At 51.2% G+C, this 12,960-nt stretch overlaps 2 protein-coding genes across 2 annotated transcripts in view; both read right to left on the bottom strand.

Annotated features, from left to right (window-relative positions):
• The window catches only part of Ube3b (ubiquitin protein ligase E3B), a 184,489-nt gene that overhangs the window by 75,303 nt on the left and 96,226 nt on the right, over positions 1-12,960 (bottom strand). The gene's annotated exons all lie outside the window — the stretch shown is intronic.
• Positions 1-12,960, bottom strand: part of Myo1h (myosin IH) — a 41,014-nt gene that overhangs the window by 15,438 nt on the left and 12,616 nt on the right. The window contains exons 7-15 of the mRNA XM_051176366.1: positions 12,401-12,499; positions 11,071-11,184; positions 10,687-10,758; positions 9,779-9,898; positions 7,353-7,420; positions 6,919-7,024; positions 5,955-6,035; positions 4,836-4,927; positions 2,452-2,546 (exon numbers count right to left, since the gene is read on the bottom strand). Coding sequence (XP_051032323.1) covers positions 2,452-2,546; positions 4,836-4,927; positions 5,955-6,035; positions 6,919-7,024; positions 7,353-7,420; positions 9,779-9,898; positions 10,687-10,758; positions 11,071-11,184; positions 12,401-12,499 — 847 coding nt within the window. The remainder of the gene's footprint in view (positions 1-2,451; positions 2,547-4,835; positions 4,928-5,954; positions 6,036-6,918; positions 7,025-7,352; positions 7,421-9,778; positions 9,899-10,686; positions 10,759-11,070; positions 11,185-12,400; positions 12,500-12,960) is intronic.

Raw genomic sequence — 12,960 nt, 5'->3', positions numbered from 1 at the left:
CAATGCCCAGGCCTCAGCTCATGCTAGGAGAATGCCCCCTCTGGGCGACATCACACACAGCCAAACATCCTGGGGGACCCCTCCTAATACTCCCAGACAGGCCCCAATAGCGTGGGGACACCACCTCCCCACACCCCCAGAGCCAGATATCCTGAGTGGGGGACACCCCCCCCCATGCCTCCAGACAGAGCCAGACATTCTGGGGACACCACTCTCTATAATTCTAGAATGTCGGATACTCCTGGGATGACTTTCCAGGCTGAGGGACAGGTCCTCAGAGGGAATTTACAGCAGGTTGATTTACGATCCCTGGCCTTGACTCTATGTAACCCAGTAGCAATGACTTAATGACCCGCCAAGACAGTGGGGGGCACTGCTCCCCCCACAGTGGCCAGCTGAGGCCATGTGACTTAGGGAAACCAGCCCCACTGAGAAAGGAAAATTCCTGCGGGGTCCTTTTCCAGGCCCTAGTTGGGTTTTTTGGATTGGTTTGTTTTTTTGAGACGGGTTCCTACTGTGCAGCTTTGACTGGCCTGGAACACGGCACATAGACCAGGCCGGCCTTGAACTTACAGACATCTGTCAGGCCTTTCTCCCTTGATGTTCTGAACTCTGTCACCCACGCTGGCATTCCCCTCACTATGCAGCTAATTCTCCTGCTGTCTTTCCGGGGCTGCAGTCGGAACCAGCCAACTCGCCCACGGTTTGTGGTGAGGATGAGGAAAAGCTAGCTAAAACAGTTAAGAGACCCAACGGAAACCCAGGATAGGTGTCAGGAGGGCCTTTCATCCATCCTAAATGGACGCCCTTAGTTTATTCTTCTAACAACCGCATGTACCCAACCAAAAAACCCGTGACAATGGCAAAAGACTTCTGTCATCATGTATACGGGGTAAACAGACTTACTTCCCTTAATCCTGCACGTGTGTGATAGCCACACCTGCCCTCCGGCCTTCGGGGTTGAGAGTAGCCCTGGTCTGTTCTTATTTAGAGATACCCACTACACCAAGGCCAAAACACCCTGCAGCTGCCAAGCTATAGACTTACAGGCATAAGGGCGGTTTTGAACACTCTGACCTTTAGTCAAAAAGGAGTGGAGCAAATCTTTATGGGCCCCAACAGCGCAGGGTGACTGAGGATCCCTGATGACCGCCTCCGGCCTCCACACATGCGCATGCCCACATGTGAACACATACACAAAGATTTTCCATGGTCACTGTAAGTGCACAGTACAGCAACTTTGAGGCCACCTACTTGTAGCCATCACTGCCTGGGGCTTTGTAAACATCCCAAGCCCAAACCCTGTACCACGATCTGGCTGCTCCCCAACCCCGTTGTCTCTGGAGTTGATTGCTGTAGACCCCTCAGGTGAGAGGACACATATCGCTGTGCAGCTGACTACCTCCCCTTCGAATCCTGTTCTGGGACAGAATCTCCTTCCTGCCTGAGGCTGAGCTAACTCCCATTGCATAGCCAGCTACTTTGCTGTTTGCCTACTCCTGTGGCTTCCGGCTCACGGCTGTGGTGACTAAAGCTGCCTCGCATATGAGTGGACGGACACATTTGCACCCTGTGTACCCCAAGTTTTTTAGCTCTACGCCCAGAAATGGTCAAAGCTGGCTTCTAACAGAACCTGTAACTCAGGTAGGGCCAAGAAGCCCAATGCAATGTTGTTTCCAGGAGATAGGCCTTCACACCTGCTCAAAAGGCAACAGGCAGAGCATTGTGGGTACTGGGGAGGATGTGGACAAACTAGGACCACAGTGGTCAGGAGGCTCCTAAAAACGCTAAGAAGTAGGGCACTTCCATGGGACCCAGCCACTCGCCTCCTCACTATCTACCCAGGAAATCAAAAGCAAGCCAGTCCATCCCAGCTACCCCAGGAGCCAAGGCAGGAAGATGGCAAGTTCAAAGCCAGCCTGGGCAACTTAGTGAGACTGTCTCAAAATTCTAAAACTTTCTATAAAGGAACTGAGGGAATAGCTTAGTGTCAGGGCACCTACCTAGTGTGCATGGGCCCAAGACTCAGTCTCTGGAAGTGTTGGGGGAGGAGGTATACAGGTGTGTTCGGAGTGTCGGTTTTTACCACAGTTGGGAGAACACATGTGTATTACGTAATTCTCTAGTACTGAGGGGGAGGGGAAGTGTGTGAGGAAGGGCACTGTGTCTAAAATGAAACTGAGTGTACAGTACCACGACTCTGAATACAGTAGAACCCTCGAATTGCACACGTTAATGGATGAACTATTCAGTGTATGAATACTTTAATTAGACTTTTAAAACTGGTGGTTATATCTAAAATAATAAGAAAGACCCTCCAAGTGGCATGCTTGAATGCAACACTCGGGAACTTCGGGGTGGCCACAGATGGCATTTCATTGGATGACTCGGTAACCATCGTGCACACTCGGGCACCCGCATGGCTGTGACCTCCCAACCTCTGCCACTGACCTTTGGTGCTGTAGGTGACCTCCCCTGCATAGTGCAAGAGGCAGAACTCCAGCCAGCCAATCCTCTTCCGGCCTTTTGGACCAGCCAGCTTCCTGCTGCAAGACACAGACACAGACCCTTTCTCCTCCTGCATAGCAGCAGGAATGACATTGAAATCCTGGGCCAGCCACTGGGGGACATTGCCATCAGCCTTGAAGCTGACTCCGTGGAGGCTGCCAGTGAGCCCTGCTCCCTATGCCCGGCTGGGTATCAGTTCTCACACTTAGAAAAACATTTGCCTGTGAGAAACACTCAAGTTTTGTTCTTTAGATAAAGTAACCCGGAGCTGGGGCATAGCTCTGTGGTAGAGCATGTGCCCGGCGAACTCTACAACAATGAAGGCTGTTCTAGTTTACCTTTTAATTGTGTGTATGTGAGTGTTTTGCCTGCTCCATATGTCTATGCACCACCTTTATGCCGGATACCTGTTGAGGCCAAAAGACAGTGTTGGATGCCCCGGAACTGGAATTAGAGAGGTATGGGTCATCATGTGAGCTTTGAGAATCAAATCTGGGTCCCCTGGATGAGCAACAAGTGCTCTTAATCTCTTTAGCCCCATGTATTATTATTATTATTAAAAAAGAAAAAAGGGTTGGGGCTAGGCGTCAGTGGTGCACGCCTTTAATCCCAGCACTCAGGAGGCAGAGGCAGGTGGGTGTCTGTAAGTTCAAGGCCAGCCTGGTCTACAGAGTGAGTTCCAGGACAGGCTCCAAAGCTACAGAGAAACCCTGTCTCGAAGAAAAACAAAAAAACAAAAACCAAACAAACAAACAAAAGTGTTAGCACAGGACTTTAATCCCAGTACTCAGGAGGTAGGAGGGTCTTTGTGAGTTTGAGGCCAACCTGCTCTACTGCTCTACATAGTAAGCTTCAAGCCAGCCAAGGCTACATAATGAGACCCTGTCTAAAAAAAAAAAAAAAGAAGGCCCAGAGAGATGGCTCAGTGAGTCAAGGCGCTTGCCACCAAGTCTGACGACCGAGTTTGAACCGGGGGCCGACCCAGTGGACGGAGAGAACGGACTTCCCCTAGTTGTGGTACATGTGTTAATGGGCTGGGACTAGGATTCCAAGCCTGGCTTTTGTTGTGTTTTGTTTGTTGGTGCTGGGGATGAAATCCAGGTGTCTGGATGGCCAGGACGGAGCTAGCCTCTAACTCAGAGATCCACTTACTTCGGCCTCCCAAGTTCAGGCTTAAGGGGATGCCGCCCCCTCCTGGCTCTAGGCTGTGTTTACACTTTTCCCTTACCTGTCTCAAAGACTAGTGTGGGGTTTACATGTAAATGTAAGCATTCAGAGTCTGTAGAGATGACTCAGCCGTTCAGAGCACTCGCTGTTCCTGCAACCAGGGGCCCCCAAGCTCGGTTCAGCACCCACATAGGATGGCTTACCACCAACTACCTGTTACTCCAGCTCCAGGGGATATCACACCCCCTTCTGGCCTCCATGAGCAAGTGCACTCACATACATATACACACACACACATGCACACACACGGGCGCACACACACAGATGCATGCACACACACACAGATGCACGCGCGCACACACACACATGCACACACACGGGCGCACACACACAGATGCATGCACACACACGCACACACAGATGCACGCGCGCGCGCACACACACACACACACTCCCTGCTGCACTATTTTAGACACAACTCATTTTTTCATTTTTACTTTGCCAGTACTGGAACGAAGCCTAGGATTTTGCAAGTTCTAGGTTGAGCTACTGCCCCATCCCCAGGCCTTTCTCGTTTGTTTCTTCATTTTAAGGTCTTTGTGTCTCAGCCTCCTGAGCACTGGGACAGCAGAATGGTGTCACGGCATCTGGCTGTCCCTGCTGTGCCTAAATTGTTGAGAAGGACCATCTTAAGCCTGCACCACACATGAAATGTAACCTCTGCCAAACAAAGCAAGACATTCTACTTGGAATTCCTGTCTGATTTTTACTACTGAGGGCATGCTGGCCTAGGAGCTAGCATGGGAGGTCTCTGTACTGTGCGGATGCATGTGTGTGACATGTGTACATATGTACGTGGTCGGCACACAGAGACCCAAGGAGGATGGACACTGGTGTCCTTTCTCTGTAACTCCCTGCCTTACTCTTTTAGGTAGGCTGGCAGCCAGCAAGCTCCACACTCTCCACATCCTGGATGTGTGCAGCCACACCCAGCTTTTTATGTGGGTGCCCTGACCCGAACTCAGGGTCCCATGCTCACGCACAAATGCTCTTAACCACCGAGCCATCTCTACAGCTCCAAAGTACTTGTCCTTGCACACAGGTCCAAGAGAGAAGACCTGACATACTCCCCCACACAGCCCTCCAGATGAAGGACTCACGTTTGGAAGTGCGCATGCGTGCCCACTTTCTCTTCCAGTTTCTCCAGGAAACTCAAGTCTGTAGCAGGACCTGGACGGATGCACTCTTCATCCTTTGAAATGAAGAGACACCTCAGCCCCACACCATGGCACATGCTAGCTGATTCAGACTCTAGCATTCTAGACTAAAGTCCTGTCACTTGGTGTGAGACCAGGTGTGCCCTGGAAGGAAGGGTTACCCCTCACAGGTGCTCGGACCCTGGGGCTGGCTGCGGGAGCTTGCACCCCAGAGAGACTGGAAATGCCACACAGTGACTCTCCTTGCCTCTGACCTGCACCGTCCCATTTCCTTTCCCGTCTCCCTCCTATCCTTTCCAGGCCAGGCCTGTGTCTTTTCCCTCCTCCCCATCCCAATCCTCTCTCTCTCTCTCTCTTCTCCCTTGCCTCTAGTTACGGTCTTACTGTGTAGCTTGGAGTGGGTCTCAAACACACAATCCCCCTGCCTCAGCCTCCCGAGCGTTGGCATGACAAGCATGTACCACCACACCCGTTTCTGACCCATTTTTCCTCCCTCCCTCCCTCCCTTCCTCCCTCTCCCCTTAGTTAGTGTCTTGATATGTAGCTCAGGCTGGCCTCAAGCTCATGATCCCTGAATGCTGGGCATGACAGGCAAGCCCCACCATGCCTTGCTGGGGCTGTATTTTTGGACTTCTCAGAGACACTCACGGTTGCCATGGCAGCTTATTTAAACACTCTTAAACAGTCATCAAGCATCAGGGGCAGCTGCATGCTTAGGGCAGAGGACTCATGGAGGGAAAACTGTGAGAGCAGCTGAGCCCGAACTGACACATCTCTCGGTCTGTGCTTTTCCCTCAACAATGATACTACTTCATGGGCCATTGTAATCACCCACATGCAAGCATGCATGCAAAATGCTTGTGCACACACACTTTGAACATACCATTCTGCAGCCGAGGCTGCCTTGGAACTTAGTATGTAGTTCAGGCTGGCCTCAAAGCCTGAGGCCATCCACCTGAGTTTGGGGGTTACGTGGGCTTCCTCTAACCCTTTCAGGCCCTGGGAACATTTGTGCACCCGTGCCAGACACCCAGTGAAGGAACAGGGTTGTTGCTTTCTCACCAGAATAGACATAATCCCTCTGTGTCTCTCTTCTACCAAATCGCAGATGATCTTGTTGTTGAAGTACTGAACGGGCTCCCACTAGAACGACAAGAGGGAGAGTTCTCCCAGCATGCACAGGGGCAGCATGCGCATCGGTTTGACAGGGAGTCTCCAAATATTTTCTCAAAATCTGATTCTCATATCCAACCTTTAAAATTACACTTTTGGGGGTTGGAGAGGTGGCTTGGCAGTTAAGAACATTGGCCGCTCTCATGGGGGACTCAAATTCAGTTCCCAGCACACACATCGTGTGGTTTATAACTGCCTGTAACTCTGGCTCTGGGGGACCTGCCCCCTCTTCCGGCCTCCATGGGCACCTATGCTGAGGTACCTGTACCCACACACACACACACACACACACACACACACACACACACCCCGGCAAGCTGGACGGACATACACACACACACACACACACATACACACACACCCCGGCAAGCTGGACGGACACACACACACACACACACACACACACACACACACACACACACCCCACTTGAAATCTTTACAATGATGCTTTTGGGGCTGGCAAGATGGCTCAGGAGGTAAAGGTGTTTGTCACACAAGTCTGATAGCCTCAGTTCAACCCCTGGACTCCATGTAAAGGTGGAGGAAAGAACCAGCTCCGTGAACTTGTCCTGTGTCCTGGCATGTGCATCTACACACACATCATGCTCGCGCGCACATACACACATACACACACACACAAACGCAATTGTAAAATCCTTCAACGATGCTTCCTAAATATCCCAGTGTTTCCCCAGGGGAGAACTAAAATCATCACTCTGGGAAACACCCAGTGAAATAACATTTCCCATGTGAATGAGGCGGCGGCAGGGTGCAGCTGGGGGCTGGAGCACATCCCCCGTGTGTGCGAAGCCCTGCGCCGTCCCTCCTCCCCTCGCGTCCAGCCCTCGCTCACCTCGATGCCTTCGGACTCGTACTCGGCCTGCTCGGCCTTCAGCGTCCTCTCTATCAACAGCTGCTGGAGTTTCTCGTTGCAGTAATTTATACAGAACTGTTCAAAACTAGAGGTGCAGACAGAGGATTCTGGTCACGCAAAAGCTACCGACAGGCCAGGCGCAGCCAAACCACGTTTTGGTGAGTACACGGTTCTTATCTATCTACAGTGTTGCGCTAGTAAACTGGAAGGATCTAGACAAACAAGGTTAGGTGGTTTATGGTTCGAGCGGCTGGGGATGCAACCTATGGGTAGAGCTCTTGCCTAGAACAGTGTGTGAACTGAGGGTTGCCGCGAGCTGTAGTTCCCGGGACAGGAAAACCAATTCTAGCGCCTTAACCATGGCGTAGACTCTGACCAAAACCACAAACCGGCAAGCACAGCAGGCAACTCACCCATTCTTGTCGAAGACTTCGAAGCCATAGATGTCCAGCAACCCGATCACAGTCTTGGGGGTGAAGTCCTGGGGAAGGGGGAAATGCAGGCCATCGGCTGCTAGAGCTGTGACTGCAGACATCTGTGTATCTTCCAAAACACCTTCATTTTTAAGCATTCTTTCTTAGTGTGTGTGTTGCTGTGTGTCTGCCACCTGTTTGCAGGAACCCACAGAGGCCAGAAGAGGGTGTTGGATCCCCTGGTATTACTGTCACTGTGAGCTGCCTGACATGGGAGCTGGGAACCAAACTTGGGTCCTCTGCATGAGCAGCCCGTGCTCTTAACCACTGAGCCATCTTTCTAGCGCAAAGGCTCCCCACTGTGAGGCTTTAAAAGGAGACTAAACTTGACCGTGGAGTCGGAGGTGAGGCCTTGGGGGGGGTCATCGGTTAGGTAGGAACATCAGAGCAGAGCCCCAGGGACCCGCTGCTGCTGACCCTCCTACAAAGACAAAGAGGCCAGAGCAGACGCATAGAGCATCTCCTCTTACCATGTGATACTCTTGTCCTCATCATCACTGGAGTAACTGATTCAGCTAGGTTTGTCATCTTGTGATACTTGAAGCCCTGTTGTTGTCCCCAAGGTTGGGACTCAGCTATAAAGCTCATGTCCCCTCCTTTTTCTTTAGGAGCAGCTCACGGGGACCCCTGGGGCCCGTCAGCCTGCTCTGCCTGCCTGCCGGCTCCTTCAGTGGACCTGCCTGTGGCTTACATTTGATCCAAAACCAACAGCGAAAACTGCCAAGGACATGGGCTGCCCAGGCGAGAAGAGGCAGCTGCGTGGATGCCACCATATACCGGCACGGGTGGGCCCCTCACAAGGAGACTGTGGTTCCAGTGCGTCTCCCTGAGGCCACATGTCAGAAATGTTACCAGGTGTGTGCTATCGAGGACAAGGTCCTCAGGAGGGGCCACCAGTGGAAGGGGCTCACCAGCACAGCCTGCCTCGCTACGGCACGCCATTTGCCGTGTCAGAGTGAGAGGGTAAAAATACAGCTTAACTCTCTAATGACCACTAAAAGTTAGAATTTTAAATTTAAATTTTAAAAAAGTCCATCGGCATGTATTTAAAAATCACCCTAGCTGCATGCAAAGCTCAGGAAAAAAGAAAAACACTGGTTTCTGGATATTATTCTTATTCATGATCACCTAGTTTCTGAAGAATGCTGTTATCCACAACAACAGTCTGGGAACTGTTATGCGTCATCCTGTCCACAAAGAAAATTAATAACTAAAAGACGGGACTCGTAGCAAAAAGGGAAAGACAGAGAAAACAAGATCCTCTGCCAACAGATACAGATAACTCCCTGACTGGAGAGAACATTCTCCCAGCCGCTCAAGGACAAGGCCACTGAGCCCGCTGGTTCTTGAGAAAGAAAAACACCCCCTAACCTTGCAGGTGTGCCAAATCTCTGTAACCTAGGAAACCTTACTAACCATTCCAAGTTTTGAACTGTCCCATGACCTGCTTTTAGGCCTAATGAAAATTACAGGCTAGCTTTGAAACTGGCCTTGTTAGCTTTGATGTAAATCCTGTAAAAGCTGTCTCAATTCTGCCCTCGGGGTCCTCAGTCCTCTACCCCAGCATGGCGTATGACTATGGACCCCAGTGCACTTGGAATAAAAACTCCTCATGCTATTTGCATCAAGACCGCTTCTCCTGAGTGATTTCCTGACCGCTTCCCTGAGTGGGAGCGCGAAGGTCCATGCTCTGCAGGTCTTACAAACGTGCTGAGGGAGACTCCCTTAGATACAGCGTCCTGCTCTCAACTTCCCACCTTTCTGTCACCCAGCTTGTGGAGCTCAGGTATAGCCACGGAGAATACGCTTGTCATTTTAAAGATTTACATTTATGTTTATGTGGGCGTGCACACATGCACTCATGTAACCACATGTGTTGGGCTCACACGGAGGCCAAGAGAGGTCATCTGGGTCCCCTGGGACTTGAATTGCAGGTGGTTGCGAGCCGCCCACTGTGGATGCTGGGAACTGAACTTGTACTCTGAGTCAACAGTAGCATTCTTAACTGCTATTAACCACTTACTGTTTTTAACGGGCCACAGCGGGCTCTTCTGTCTGAGTGGACTCAGATGCCGCCTCCCCAGTCTGTACTCTGCACCCCAGGCCTAGAGTCATGCCTTGATTTCTGGCTTTAAACGAACTTCCATCTTATCTGCTTCCCCTTGAAAAGGGAACTTGGCCTAAGCAGGAGTTTGGAGGTCAGCTGCGTGGTCTTACACATATTAAAATCCTGAGGCTTCGGAAAGCTGCTGCGGTCCCCAAAGCCACCGGGTATACCATGGTCCATCCACGGCCACTTTACTGTGATGATTATGACGTCACCACTTTAGGGAGAACAAGAAAACGTGCATCATGCGCTGACCCACCTTGTTGACTAGGGAGGAGTTGATTTTATTGACCAACCAAGTAAATGTCCGTCCATAAACGGCCTTGGCCATGGCGTCTCTGGCGTAAACGGAGAGTTCTACCGTCAGTGGGCACATCACCTGGAAGGAAGGACAGGGTACGCCATTACAGACAGGATGAGCCCTGGCCCTCAGTTTTCACACTAGTCTTTGATGGTGACTGAGCAAAGATTACAAGTTAGTAGGCCAGGACCCAGGCACAGTCCTAGTGTCCTGGTGTGTGTGAGACTCAGCTTGGTGCAGGGGTAGGAACATGGCGAAACAAAGAAAAATCACACAAAGGACAGCCGTGGTGCAGACAGAGCGACAGGTACCGTAAGGAGAAAGGTGGAGCCAGGCAGGTGACCAGGGAAGGGGCCTTGATTCAGGGCTCTGGGGACTAAAGGATGAAAACGGAAAGAGCAGGATGGCAGCAGAGGGGACAGGAGGTGCCAGGCCCGCAAAGAGCTGAGGCATGAGCTGGTGTGGCGGGTGTGGGGGGGAGGGGGGAGGGGAGGGATGAGGCATGAGCTGGTGTGGGGGGGGAGGGGGAGGGATGAGGCATGAGCTGGTGTGGAGGGTGTGGGGGGCGGGGAGGGAGGTAGGGATGAGGCATGAGCTGGTGTGGTGGGTGTGGGGGGAGGGGGAGGGGAGGGAGGGTAAGGGGGAGGGGCTGAGGGATGGGAGATAGGGATGATTAATGTGGGACGGAGGGACAGGAATGGGGGTGTAGGTTTGGGGAGACAAGGTTGAGACTCCAGCAAGAGCTGAACTATTCCGGGCCTGGCGGGCTGCGTTTGGGGGTTTGCTTCCCCCAGAGACCACCAGAGAGCTACCATCTGAGTCAGGCAGTCATGGGGGGGGCACAGATCTCCCCAGTACAATTTCACCTCCTCTGTTTTGGCTTCAATCTTTCTGTGGGTGAGAGCTTCCAGGAGAACCGCCGGGCAGACCCCCAGGAGCTGCGGGAAAGAATTCCGGCGCCATTCAGTGACCATAAAGAGTCTGTGTCCTCACCAGATCCCCCGAGCTCATCACTGTGCCTCCAGGAGAAACCGGCTATGGGGTTCACTCCGTAATCTCAGCACTCAGGCTGAGACAAGACAATGGCAGTTCAGGGCCAGCCTAGGCTACGTGGATGCGATCTTATCTCAAAAGCAAACCCTCCTAACTGGGACCAGCAAAAGACTGTGGTGCTGGCATCCGGGCTGCTGTGGACACCTGGGGACTAGGCTCCTCACTCTACTGCTCTTCAGAAAAGGAAGTGTCGTCACCTTGGAAATCCACTTGATTTCGTGCGTGTCCGGAACACTGGCACAGCCTTGTTTATCCTCCTTGAAACAAATGTTGCCCAGGTGTAGGATGCTGGCGATGATACCAAAGAGGCTCTAGATATGTGGGCAGGCAGGGGACAGTGGCAGTGGGGTCAGCAGCACCTCCTTGACAAACGGCAGTGAGATGTCTCCTCCCCCAAGTCCCAGCCCAGTTCACAGAGCCAGCTGGCGTCCTCCCTGGAAATGGGCTCCGGTCCTAATGGTACTGATTATCTTAATGAGGGGTGGGGGCTGGAGGGGACCCACTCTCAGCCTCTAACACAAAACACAAACACATACACATTCTATAAAAGCAGTTTATAAGCTGAGCGTGACGGCACACACCTTTAACCCCAGCGCAGGTGAGTTTCTGTGAATTTGAGGCCAGCCTGGTCTACACAGTGAATTCTAGGACAGCCAGGACTGTTAAAGAAATGCTGTCTCCAAAAACCAAACCAAGACAAAACACCCCTATTAAAAAGGCAGTTTATGGAACAAACCCCCAGCTAGCAGGGGTAGTGTATGCCTGTAACTCTGTGTAACTCTGGCACTGGGGGAGACTGAGGGAGGGGAATCATTAGAGTTCCAGGCTAGCCTGGGCTACACAGTGAGACCCTGTCTCTAAAACAAACAAACCAAACCTACAGGCATGCCATTCAGTTTTCAAATAGCGTGTCTCAAATGTTATCACTTTTAAAAACTACACTGTGGCTCTTGAAGCATAAACAGATTTATAATCAGAATGGAAAAATCAAAGACAAAATTCTATTCGATGTTTACCCATGATTAATTTGTTCCAAAACTGAAGCGTAAATAGAGAATAAATGTGCAAGCCCAGTGGATCTAAGTTGAGAGTGGACTTAACCTGGGGATGGGCCATGTCACCTCCCTCTATTCAACACTGGAGAAATGTAAGCCGACAGTCCAGAGGCAAAATGCCCATTTTCTATTTGAATAGGCTCTGACTAGTCTTTTAGAATTGTTTATGCAAAGTACACAAAGAAAATTTATATTAAATATTCTTCACTGTCTATCTCAAAGTGTTTGCATTACAAGTCTTACATTTTACCCTATGCATGATCACACGTGTGCATGACCATATGCGTGTGCATGTGTCCCATGTCTCTACCGACGTGACCATCCCACGGCCGTATCTGGGACATTGACTGCTCTATCAATACCTCCAGCCCCGACACGTGCATTCATTTGCTGAATCCAGTGATCCTACAGCCACCCAAACCACCAAGCAAACAGGGTAGTTCCCACCCAGACAGAGCCCCAGGGCATTTACCTCAAGGTCAGCTTCCGTGAAATCAATGACAGAAAAGGCAGTGGACACGGTTTTCCAGTCGTTTTTGTCATTGATAAGCGACTCTCTGGCACAGTGGCCCTGTGGTGCAGATGGATCCGTTAGTGGCAACTGACTTCTGTAATTTCTCAGACTGTAGATGAGGTTTTAAACCACCTAGCAGAGGTGATATGCTGACAGCTTTCTCTCCTCCCTCTCTCCTTAAAAGATGACACCCGCAATGCCCGAGTCAGGAAACAGCCACTTAAACTTTTCTTCTCCAATTAATAAAGGTCTCTCTGTGAAAACCAGGTGTTTGGGTGTGTTTTGTGTTCAATCTGGGGTCTGGGAGGAATCCCTCACTGTGCAGGCGTCCCCTTCAGTTAGAGTGTCTGGAAGTGAGCCCCAAGGATCCTCTCTCTTGTCTCTACAGAGATTCGAACTGAGGTCCCCATGCTTATGTGGCAAGTGTTTTACTGATCAAGCCACCTCCACAGCCCCCATAACTTCCTATAGCAGCATTTGTCTTGTATTTGGTCGCGCCAAGGACGTGGAGGCAACTT

Source organism: Phodopus roborovskii, unplaced genomic scaffold (assembly GCF_943737965.1).
Source record: "Phodopus roborovskii unplaced genomic scaffold, PHOROB, whole genome shotgun sequence".
NCBI classification, from domain to species: Eukaryota; Metazoa; Chordata; class Mammalia; order Rodentia; family Cricetidae; genus Phodopus; species Phodopus roborovskii.
Note: the sequence above shows the minus strand (reverse complement) of the source record. Positions and strands in the feature narration are given on the sequence as shown.